General features: G+C 38.7%; 1 protein-coding gene across 3 annotated transcripts in view; it reads left to right on the top strand.

Annotated features, from left to right (window-relative positions):
• FUT8 (fucosyltransferase 8) overlaps positions 1 to 13113 on the top strand; it is a 243809-nt gene that overhangs the window by 169547 nt on the left and 61149 nt on the right. For all 3 annotated transcript variants that reach the window (XM_080684231.1, XM_080684230.1, XM_080684232.1), the window contains one exon: positions 5831 to 6068. In XM_080684231.1, coding sequence (XP_080540357.1) covers positions 5831 to 6068 — 238 coding nt within the window. The remainder of the gene's footprint in view (positions 1 to 5830; positions 6069 to 13113) is intronic.

Genomic DNA, 13113 nt, shown 5'->3' with positions numbered 1-13113 from the left:
ATAGTAAAAAAACAACACCATAATGAAAATATGGACATAGGAGCAGTCAACAGATTATTAAGCATCAATGAAATGCAAACCACAATGAGATATCACCCTATACCTGTTAGAATGGCCACTATAAAAAAGACAAAAGATAGCAAGTTTGTTGAGAAAAGGGAACTCTCATGTACTGTTGGTGGGAATGTAAATGGGTACAATCATTATGGAAAAATACAGAAGTTCCTAAAAAAAACTTAAAAATAGAACTACCATATTATACAGCAATCCCACTTCTGAGTATATATCCAGAGGAAATGAAATCACTACCCTAGGTTCATTGCAACATTATTTACAATAACCAAGATATGGGAACACCTATGTGGCATACCATCAATAGGTGAATGGATCAAGAAAATGTGTGTGTGTGTGTGTGTGTGTGTGTGTGTGTGTGTGTGTGTGTGTGTATGTAAGGGAATGTTATTCACCCATAAAATAGAAGAAAATCTTGCTATTTGTGACAACACAAATGAACCTGGAAGACATTATGCTAAGTGATATGAGACAGATAGACAAATACTGCATGATCTCACTTACATGTGTAATCTAAATGAGTCAAATTTATAAAAACAGAGTAGCACAGTAGTTACCAGGGTCAGGGAGGTGTAGGAAATGGGGAGGTGTTGATCAAAGGGTACAAGGTTCAGTTATGTGGGATACGTTCTAGAGATCTAATGTACAGCCTGGTGACTAGTTAATAATACTGTATTACATACTTGAAATTGGCTAAGAGTTGATTTTAAGTATTCTAACCACCAAAAAAAAAAAAAAAAAAAAAAATGGCATTGTTTTTGTCTGTGTACACGAAGTTCAGTTGAACTAATAGTTTATTAAGCATTTACTACTTGCAAGAGATGCCTGGAAATAGTATGTTTAGCTTATTTTGACTAAATTTTTGTTGTTTTTAATTTAGCCTATTTGTGCAATGTTTTACTCTATAATTACTGGGCAGAGAAATGAGGGAATTTATATTGTGGCTGGAAAATTTTCCTCTGTAGAGGCTTTTATTTGTGCATATGGAAAATGTAAATAGTCATGGCAAAAGGCTTTATCTATTATTTAATTTAAAAGCCATGGAATCAGAATCATTTCATAATATTACATCATTAACTTATAATTACTACTAATTTACTAAGTGAAGGCAGTGGAAAACTCTAAATCCTAGCAGTGCCAAAGTAATATAATAATGGCTGTTGTTTACTAGTCAATTCAAAATTATTATTTTTTAGCAAAGTAGAAATTAAGCTAGCTTCCTAATTTGAAATATGTCCAACAGTAACTTTTAATATTTTAAAGTAAAAGAGTAAAACATTTCGACATTATGATGGTACCTTTAGTGAATTAGTAATCATTTAGGTTTAAGAGATGCCGCTTCCCTTAATGTGCCATCTTAGAGTCAGATTGATTTAAATGTACTTCCCAATGTTGGTTTATTAGTATAGGACAGTGAGAGCCAATATAGCTTTCAGTTCTGTTGAGATAGGGTCATTCTTGGGAACTAACAGTATCAGAAGAAATGCCTCAGAGATTGTTTAAAAAATATATAAAACTGAAGAAAAGGAAACTGAATACAGAAGAACCCTATATTATCTTTAAGTCCTCAGTTTTTAATTCATATATACTATGGTGATAGCTTTGTTGCAGAATTATAACTGTAAAAATGTTACATAATACTTAGCTTATAAGGGCTCATGATTGGGCCACCTTGTAGCACTAAATACAAAAGGTATTGTATTTACCCACTGTGAAATAATGTTTCTTAAGATTATGAGGATAAATGAGTTATGTTTGAATTAGCTTTGAGCATATAGTATGTCATTATTTTCATAGTATCTTTGAGAAGGAAGGATGGGTGAGCAGAGGGCAAAGATTGTGGAGGAAGGTCATTTTTGTCACAATTTTAAATTAACAAATTGAAGCAAAATCACAAAATTGAATTAAAAACAAAGCCTGAATTAGAGAAAACTGCCTCTCAAGCCTCTCTTTGCAAAGTTCTTTAACTAGAGCATGCTGTCCCAAGTTTGACAAATTTGCCCCATATTTTTAAAACTTTAATAGTCATCACCTTGCAAGAAGCAAGAATGTATGTGCCTTTTGAGGAGTCTGACTTTAAGAAGACCCTATATACAAAAATCCCACATTATAAATATGATTTATAAAGTTCATGGGTTTACTTTGCTCTTCACAATTATTTTTTACAATATGGACTTCCATTGACTAATGAAAATAGTATTTTTTTCTTAGCATTTTATAAACACAATAAATTATATCTTTCAAGGTTTAGCATAAATGCAGTTTTATTCATAACTCTTTCCAGTCCACCTGAAAGTGATTTTTCCCCCAATGGAAGTCCATACTGTTCCTTAATTTCTTGTTTATCACAATTTTAAAACATTCAAATAGTCTATTATTGTAATAATAATATTATTATTGATACATATGATTTCTTATTCTATCAATACTATTATTGATACATATGATTTCTTATTCTATTGGATTATCATCTCCCATGTTTCCTTGTATATATTAAGTGTTTAATAAATATTTATTAAATGAGCAAAAGTTTACCCTGGTCAGTGAGTGAAGAAACTCAAGGCAGAAGAAGAGAAAAATGAGTGAGATTCTCTCCCAGTGGACTAAGGGGGGGTTACATTTTCAATCTGTATTTTCCCTTCTTTCACTCCCAAATAAGAATTACTTCCTAGTGAGCCTCCTTTTAAAAGGACTATATTGTAATCTATGCACATAACAATTGTGTGTGTGTGCGTGTGTGTGTGTGTGTGTGTGTGTGAGAGAGAGAGAGAGAGAGAGAGAGAGAGAGAGAGAGAGAGAGAGAGAGAGAGAGGAGGGAGTGCCATAAAAGGCAAGGGAGGCGAAAGATAAAAAGAATCACAATATAGAACAAAACAATATGCCTGCATTCTTGCATAACTGGTAGAGAAATATAAAAAGGAGTGTGCATTAGGCACACTAGAAACAAAAACAGATTTTATAAAAAATAGCTACCCTATTAAAGCATCATTAAAACTTCTTTTAGTATTGAGGCCCTTCTGTATATTCTTTTTTTCCTTTTTATCGACTTATTGGGGTGACATCCTATCTAATAAGGGAATATGCAAATTGACTGTCACACTGTCACAAAGATGGCTGCGCCCGCAGTGGAGGCAGGGTTTCCATAAAATAAGATGGTTGCACCCACAGCGGAGGCCGAGTTCTTGTAATAAGCCTTAACGAGCAATCGGCAGGGACCTGAGGCTGCATGGCACTGGGCCGGGGCAGGGGACCTGAGGCTGCACCCCCTGCCCGGTGGAGCTTGACAGGGGACTTCAGGTCATCCCCCCTACCCCAGCGCCAGGCCAGGGGACCTCAGGCTGCGCCCCCCGCTTGGTAGGGCTTGACAGGGGACCTCAAGGTGTGCGCTCCCCCTGGTGCTAGGCCGGGGGACCTCAGACTGCTCCCCCAACCCTGAGTCGGGTGACCTGATGCTGCGCCCCCTGCCCAGTGGGGCTTGACAGGGCACCTGAGGCTGCACCCCCCACCAGGCTGGGCTTGATGGGGGTCCTGAGGCTGCGCCCCCTGCCTGGCACCAGGCCAGGGGACCTGAGTGTGTGCTGAGGGACCTGAGGCTTCGCCCCCCCCCCCCGCCTGGCACTGGGCTGGGGGACCTGTGGGTGTGCTGAGGGACCTGAGGCTGCGCCCCCTGCCCAGCGGAGCTTGACGGGGGACCTGAGGCTGCGCCCCCTGCCTGGCACTGGGCCAGGGGACCTGAGGCCATGCCCCCTGCCCAGCAGGACTTGACAAGCGTTGTGCCGGCTGGGTCTGGGTCTCATGTGATTTTTGAGGGCTGTGGGTGGGCGGGGACTGGACTCTGGGTCCCATGGTGGTCCCCAGACTCTGACAGGAGGAAGATTTTCATATACATTTTACTAATTTTCTTTCATCTCTGACACTTGTATTATGGAGAAAGGGCAAATAGCAATATTAAAATATTTCCTCTAATCCCCTTTTAATGTGCACGAATTTCATGCACCCGGGCCACTAGTTGGTTAATAAAATTATATAAGTTTCGGGTGTATGATTCTATAATATGCTATCTGTATATTGTATTGTGTGTTCACCACCTCAAGTCAAGTCACTCCTTCTATATATTCTTGCTTATGAATGAGACATGCTTTCAAGTTTTTGGCAGACATCAACCAGGGTCAGTGGTAATTGACAAAAACTAGCCCCTTCCCTCTGGTACCCATCACACTGTTGTCTGTGTCCATGAGTTTCAGTTTTATATACCACATACTAGTAGATTGTCAAATTTAAAAAGTGACAACAGTCAACACAACAATAGCCAGATGGTATGAATGAATCAAAATTATACCTTTTTTTTCAGATCTCCCAAAAAACATATATTTTTTGGTGTGCTGCAGAATGTTAGTAATTAGTTTACGTGTGCCATGAGATGAAAAAGGTTAAAAATCGCTGGTCTAGGTTCTGCTTTGATAGAAAGAGGCTAGCCTGCATGGCACACTGGAATGTGAAAAATAACCTCTTCTGAAAGTAACTGTTGCATATTCCCTTCTCAGCTTTTCCTTCAGAAACATTTTATAGCCACGCTGGTCTTAGCCTTTGTTTCTAGGGATCTCTTCTTGACAAAACAGATAATATCCTTAGAAAACAGTGATAGCTTTGTGATTTGTTGACTGCTTTATTCAAGGCTCATATAAATTGAGAACTAGTTACTTTGCTTCTTGCTTTGTGGGAGAGAAGATTCTGTTCCTGAAGGCACCCATTCTTTCTCCTCCCGTTCAGACAAAACAGCTTCAAAAACTTCTCAGGCTAAGGAGTCCTTGTCAAAACAAATTTTTATTTAAAGACCTAAGATGCTTAGGGATGTTTAGCAGCAGCTCATATGAATTACAGCAGAATTAATATATTAGAATGTAGAAAAGAAATTCTCGAATTAGCTAAGACCATTTTACCTACTGTTAGACAGTATTAAGTGTACATTATCCAGATAAAGCTGGATTCTTTGCTTTATAAAATATACTGGATCAGTCCTGGCTTATATGATTTATGCACTTTCTATTCATCTCAGAGCAAATATAAAAATAGGTAAATGAATCTCCTAATTAAAAAGTGGCATACCACATTTTCAAGACAGTTAATATAGAACATGTTCTGCATTTTATTGTGAAAATTACTAGTAACTCTCAAAATTGGTGTGTTTTTTTAAGTCCCATGACTGATATTTTATAATTGTTGAACTCAGATATCCTTTTACTCAGTGGCTTTACTTCCATAATGATTTTGTTCATGACATCTAGAATTCTGGAGATAGGTGTAATTAGTAGGTATATTATAATTTTTCCTTTAAAATGATTTCAATTTCATCAGGGAAGGTAAGCTCAGAATGCTGAATTGCAGCTGAAATAAATGAACTGTTTTACTTCCTTCATAAATACCTCAGTGTACGCAGCTTTGAGTTCAGAGATGATCACACTTGCATGTTCTGCATGATAGAGAAGTGAAAATAGTATTCGTTTAAATGTTACTGCTTAATTTCACGTTTGTTTTGTGGTGTTTCCCAAGTAACTGTTCTTTTTCACTGCCATCTCCCTAAGTGTGCACATAAAATATTCAGTAAATTCTTAGAAATCTGATCTTTAAAGCTCGATTCTTTGCCTTATAAAATATACTGGATCAGTCCTGGCTTATATGAGTTATGTGCTTGTCGTCTATGAAGAGAAGTTGCTCTGTACAGCTTATCTTCACCTTGATTTCTCTTCCTCCCTGACAGAATCCCAAGGACTGCAGCAAAGCCAAGAAGCTAGTGTGTAATATCAACAAAGGCTGTGGCTACGGCTGTCAACTCCATCATGTGGTCTACTGCTTCATGATTGCATATGGCACCCAGCGAACACTGATCTTGGAGTCTCAGAATTGGCGTTATGCTACTGGTGGGTGGGAAACTGTGTTTAGACCTGTAAGTGAGACCTGCACAGACCGATATGGCATCTCCACAGGACATTGGTCAGGTAAGAAGCCTATGTGCAGCATGTCAGATTCTCTGGGTTGAACTGCCACATATCCAGATCATCAGATTTCTTTGTACAACTTCATGGCTCATAGTCATCTTTTTCTCTGGATCCATGAATGCTGTACATTATCCAGATAAAATCTAGAACAATATTTTATTTTAAAAGTGTTTCATGATCTATTTCATTTTTCATGTTTATTTTCATCTGGATTTAGCAAAATCACTAAGCTTATTCAAGGAATGCAATTTACTCTTTTGATGATGATGATGATGATGATGATGGTGGTGGTGGTGATATACCTTTCACTTTTTAGAGTGATTCCACACTATTGACTTCAGTTAATTCTCATCATTATCTTGTAAGTAACATTAACCTAAGGTCTTAAAAACTTCAGCATGCCTGAGACTCACCTGGAAGGCTTGTTAAAACAGTAGGTCTGCATGGGGCCTGAGAATTTGCATTTCTGACAAAGTTGCCAGACCCAGGGACCAAACTTTGTGAACCAGTGAGGCACCTTTATCTCTGTTTTACAGTTGAGGACAGTGAGGCCTAATTTGATTATGCAATTTTACATTTTATTCAGGAAACATTTGATAACAAATAGTGTGATTAAGGAACTATACTAGGCATTATCCTATTTAATAAAAAAGTAATATGCAAATTGACCATACCTCCGCTACACCCACAAGCCACGCCCACAAGCCACGCCCACAAAGCCAATCAGGAGCGAATATGCAAATAAACCCAACCAAGATGGCTGTGGCCACAGAGAGCAGGAGGGAGGCTTGGGTTTCCCCGGCAATGGAGGAAACCAAGCTTTCCACCTGCTCTTGCTGGCCCAGGCCTTCACTCCAAGCTACAAAGTTTCAATTATAAAAGATAAATAAATCCCAACAGAAATGGCGGCAGCCACAGAGCTGGAGAGAGCAGGAGGCTAGGGTTGCCCCGGCGATGGAGGAAGCCAAGCTTTCTGCCTGCCCTGGCCAGCCCAGGCCGCCATTCCAGGCTACAAAGTTTCAGTTATAGAAGATAAATAAATCCCAACAGAAATGGCTGCAGCCATGGAGCAAGCAGAAGGCTTGGCTCTGCTCCAGGCTACAAAGTTTCAATTGTAGAAGATAAATAAATCCCAGATACCAGGGCCTCCGCTTGGGTCGCCGGGGGGCGTGGCCAGCCTGCAAACCACCACAGGCCCCTCGCCCAGGCCACCCCACACCCCAAGGGAACCCCCATCCTGATCCGGGACACCCTTGAGGGCAAACCAGCTGGCCCCCACCCATGCACCAGGCCTCTATCCTATCTGAAAAAAGAGTAATATGCAGATTGACCATCACTCCAACACACAAGATGGCTGCCCCCATGTGGTCAAATATCCTGCCCCCATGTGGACACAAGATGGCCACCACAAGATGGCCAGCAGGGGAGGGCAGTTGGGAGGGACCAGGACTGCCAGGGAGGGCAGTTGGGGGCGATCAGGCCTGCAGGGGAGGGCAGTTAGGGGTGACCAGGCCAGCAGAGGAGGGAAGTTTGGGGTGACTGGGCCTGTAGGGAAGGGAAGTTTGGGGGGACCCAGGCCTGCAGGGAAGAGCAATTGGGGGGGACCAGGCCTGCAGGGGAGGGCAGTTAGTGGGGATCAGGCCTGCAGGGGAGGGCAGTTAGGGGCAAACAGGCTGGCAGGGGAGCAGTTAGGCATCAATCAGGCTGGCAGGGGAGTGGTTAGGGGGTGATCAGGCTGGCAGGCAGAAGCGGTTAGGGGCAATCAGGAAGGCAGGCAGGCGAGCAGTTGGGAGCCAGTAGTCCTGGATTGTGAGAGGGATGTCCGACTGCCCATTTAGGCCCGATCCTACCGAGGAAGTTAAGTAACTTCCCAAGATCGGGCCTAAATGGGCAGTCAGACATCCCTCGAGTGGTCCCAGATTGGAGAGGGTGCAGGCTGGGCTGAGGGACACCCGCCCCCCCCATGCACGAATTTCGTGCACGGGGCCTCTAGTAAGAGATATAAAGATCAATAAGAAATTTCTCTCCTAAGTTTTAGAGGGAATAGAATATATAGTTTCTTATTGCAAGTCTATTTCTACAATGGTGATCTTTAAACAAGGTCTAAATTTGGGCTACCTTTGTTAAAAATACTGCCTTTATCATTTTGTAATTTTGAGCAAATTACTTAACCTAGACCTTAGTTTCCTCATCAGTAAAATGAAAAGTAATAATTTACTTACCTCTTTGAGTTGTTGTAGGAGTAAATGAAATAATACGTGTGATGTACTTAACACAGCACCTGATATATGAGCTCTATTAATTGTTAGCTATCATTAATAGCCTTTATTCATTGAACAAATACACATTGAGTGCCTACAGTGTGGAAAATACTGAACTAAGTTATTAGGTGAAATGCTGAGCAAGACAATAGACTGTCTCTGCACTCACATTTTGTGGGAAGTCAAACTTTTCAAAAGGCTGAGACATTTCAGTTAATATAATTTCTCACTGAGCTGACCACCTTTTTTCACAAGTTAAAACACTAGATGTGGAATAAGGAGCCATGTCATTGGCAAAATGATAACTTTAGTTCCTTTGTTTCTTTTTGCCTCCTTTGGAAAATATCAGATAACTAGTAGCCCTGAGCACGAATCTGTGCACCAGTAGCTCTATGCAGGGCCTGGCCACTCCACACCTGCTGCCCAGAGGCTCTCTGTGGCCCAGAGGCCCATCCGCGGCTTGGCGTGGAATGCTTGCCTCGTCGCCGCGGCGATGAGGCAAGCATTCCGCCAGGTCACTCATGCTGCCCGCTCTCAGCAGCCGCCTCCCCCCACCCCCCCAGGACTGGGAGATTCCAGCGGAGCTGAGAGGACTGGGCGCTGCCATCTTGTGGCTATGGGCGCGCCATCTTTGTGATGGGGTGACGGTTAATTTGCATATTACCCTTTTATTAGATAGGATACTTGACGCATCACAGATGTGGTCAGAAAAGCTAATTGGATAATTTCTATAAAGTGCTTTAAAAGGTTCTTTATGGATTTAAAGTATTATCTTGTGATGTGAGTTTTGTCTTCATTAGGATGATTTAAGAGCCTTATTCTATATATCAAAAAGTGAAAAGTTGGCCTCACTAGACTTATCAAATTTAGTGTATAGCTAGGCCTTGCCTGTATGCTACAACAAGTTATTTGGTTTGTTTGATTTTTAATCCCTATATATTTTGTATGTACAGGATATGAAAATTAAAATGACTTGAATTTAAAACATTCAGAATTTCTAATGTTACAATTAAATAGGTTCTAGAAATCATCCTTTATTTATGTGGAATCTAAGGCCTAATAGATAATAAGTTACTTATACAACTTATAAATAACAGAACTCTGGTTAGTACTCTTGCTTGTTCCTACCTCCAGTCTAAGTCCTTCCCAGTGTGCACATGCCAGGCACCTTACCCAGCAGAATAATGATCAGAAACATAGAAACTCCTAAATGTTTGGGAACTAAGTAAAATGACTAATTGTAATATCTCTACTCTCTTACTTCCCCTATCCTGTAACTTTTTCCAAACCTTCCATATAATTTCCAGTACTGAAAAGTTGTCAGTGGTATTTTACTCTGTCATTTGCAGTTCTTGATTAAAGAAGTTATTTTATCATGGTAGCACAGGATTATAATTTTAATTAAATAGATCTTTCCTTTATTACTATAGGTATTGTATAAAATCATATATTTTTCTTCATACCAGTCAATTAAACTGCCTTTTGGACACATTTAGTTAATTAAACTAGTGATTATTTTCAATATGCTTGCAGAACTGATCATAACTAAAATAATTTAGGTGATAATCTTGAATCTAAAAGAAGGAAGAGATTTATGCTTGAGCATAGCAAAGTATGGTTGCCATCCACTTCTGTTTCTGTTTATATACATTATCTATGTATACACCTTTTGGAAAAACTAGCCCATTTCTAGATTTAGAGAAACAGAATGAAATTTAATAAGGTCTTTGACATTAATTCTTTAGTTAACCATACAGCAATTGTATCTGTTATTGTTCTGACTTGTTCAGAGAATCTCGGGATAGTTCCCCTGGCACAATTGTCATGAAATTATTATTGTTCATACATGATGTGCCTGCAGGTGGAATTTAGTGTTCAATTCCTGTTCAAATCTGTCACCAGTACAGGAATTAGTATGCACATCTGATTATTTCAGTAGCTAAATCGTACCTTGAAGGTGGAATTCTATTTTTCTTCTTCATTATTTTATATTTGTATATGAAACCATATCCTATGTAGTAATTTGGTTAAGTGAAGCAAAATATTAAAAATTATGCTTCCCATTAAAAATTATCATAATCTTTCCCATCATCTATTGATGTTTATTCTAAAGTTGCTGATAAATTAATCAGTTTAATTTCTTATATCAAAAATGTTTCCTAAACCTAAACTAACTCTATATAACAAGTGTGATTCTTCCTAACAGATTACTTACAATAATTCAGAATGGGAATCTTGGTATTTTAATGGTTTGAAATATTACTGTAAAAATACCACATAGAAAATGTTACCAATTTGTTTGAAGTATATTGACTGTTGTAGGCTATGTATGAGGACCAGCTTCCGAAATGCTTTTATAGTTGATAAAAACACTCTTGAATAGATGATTTAGCAATAGAGAACCTCAACCATTTAAACTTATTTTCTACTGTTGCTTTGCTTTCTTTTTTAATTCTAAAAATTGAACATTTACTTAGATTAGAAATTAAACCACTTTGGCTATTTTGTATTTCCTTCTCATCTTTTTCCCCCACTGTCTTAATAAATATGTAATAAATTGAATTGAATTACTTAGTTTGATAGTTCTAATTGAAAAACTTTCTTTTAAATGAAAATAATGACTAGTAAGAAACAGTGTTTGTAGATATGATAAAATCTAATGCCCTCGAAGTGTCTGATTTAAGTACCTGTTTAGGTAGATTGCCATTTGCTATAGTATTTAGTTATCTAAACTGGACGATTACTTTTTCTCCATACCTCATTTTAAAAAGCTTTTGCTCAAAGAGTTTTATTTGGAATCTTTATATGGAGGAAGCTTTAAAATAATAATTTTAGAAAAGAACGTGCTATGTGCCAGGCACCATGCTGGGCTACATGAAGAAGAGGGGCACAGTCCCTGTCCTGTCAGGAGCAGGCTATGGGGGAAGGCAGGCAGCTGAATGGACAATTAACATATATTGAGATATGGGTGAATTGATAGTACTCTATCAATAAATTTAGTTAAATCCATCCCCTCACATTGTTACACATTTTTTTCTTACAATGAGAATTTTTAAAATTTGCTCTTAGCAACTTTAAATTTATAATACAGTATTGTTAACTATAGTCACCATGCTGTACATTACATCCCCAGAACTTATCTTTTAATTGAAAGTTTGTATCTTTGAACCACCTTTCCCCTTTTCCTGAATCCCTGCATCTCCCTGCCTCTGGCAACCACCAAACTATTCTCTGTGTCTATGAGATTATTATTACTTTTTAACTTCCACATATAAGTGAAATCATACAGTATTAGTCTTTCTGTTCTTACTTATTTCACTTAGAATAATGCCCTCAAGATCTGTCTATGTTGTCACAAATGGCAGGATTTTCTTTCTTTTTCATGGCTGAATAATAGTGCAAGATAGATGGATGGGACGATTAATAGATAGATAGATAGATAGATAGATAGATAGATAGATAGATAGATAATGTGGCTTAGAATCTATAGACATAATATGCTAGTTAGGATAGGCTATGGATATGCTTCTATGTGGTATTTTTACAGTAATATTTCCAACCTTTGGTGATTAATTAATAGAAACTTGAAATAAGTGCATGTAATATTTTAGATTCCTTATGCTGATGAAACATCTTTTTTTTTTTTTTTTTTTTTTTTTTTTTTTTTTTTTTTTCAAATTTTTATTAAGGTATTATATGTGTACATATCTTACCATTGCCCCCCACCCCCACCCCACTCCCATACATGCCCTCACCCCCCAATGTTTTGCATCCGTTGGTTACTCTTATATACATGCATATAAGTCCTTCAGTTGATCTCTTATTTCCCCCACCTCTCCCTAACCTTACCACTGTAATTTGACAGTCTGTTTGATGCTTTACTGCCTCTGTAACTATCTTTTTGTTCATCAGTTTATAATGTTTTTCATTATCCCCAAATGAGTGGGATCATGTGGTATTTTTCTTTCATTGACTGGCTTATTTCACTTAGCATAATGTTCTCTAATTCCATCCAAGTGCCTACAAATGGTAGTAATTCCTTCTTTTTTACGGCAGCATAGTATTCCATTGTGTAGATGTACCATAGTTTTCTGATCCAGTCATCTGCTGATGGGCACCTAGGCTGTTTCCAAATCTTAGCTATTGTAAATTGTGCTGCTATGAACATAGGGGTGCATATATCCTTTCTGATTGGTGTTTCTGGTTTCTTAGGATATATTCCTAGGAGTGGGATTACTGGGTCAAATGGGAGTTCCATTTTCAGTTTTTTGAGGAAACTCCATACTGTTCTCCACAGTGGCTGCACCAGTCTGCATTCCCACCAGCAGTGCACGAGGGTTCCTTTTTCTCCGCATCCTCGCCAACACTTGTCGTTTGTTGATTTGTTGATGATAGCCATTCTGACAGGTGTGAGATGGTATCGCATTGTTGTTTTGATTTGCATCTCTCGGATAATTAGTGACTTTGAGCATGTTTTCATGTGTCTCTTGGCCTTCCTTCTGTCTTCTTTCGAAAAGCTTCTATTTAGGTCCGTTGCCCATTTTTTTATTGGATCATTTATCTTCCTTTTATTAAGTTGTATAAGCTGCCTGTAGATGTTGGAAATTAAACCTTTATCAGTGATACCATTTGCAAATATGTTCTCCCATACAGTGGGGTTTCTTGTTGTTTTGTTGATGGTTTCTTTTGCTGTGCAAAAGCTTTTTATTTTGATGTAGTCCCATTTGTTTATTTTCTGTTTGGCTTCCATTGCCCTAGGGGCAGTATCACTGAAAAAGTTCTTT

Source organism: Plecotus auritus (genome assembly GCF_963455305.1).
Source record: "Plecotus auritus genome assembly, chromosome: 1".
In the NCBI taxonomy this organism is placed as follows: Eukaryota; Metazoa; Chordata; class Mammalia; order Chiroptera; family Vespertilionidae; genus Plecotus; species Plecotus auritus.
This window is presented reverse-complemented; position numbering and strand designations above follow the sequence as displayed.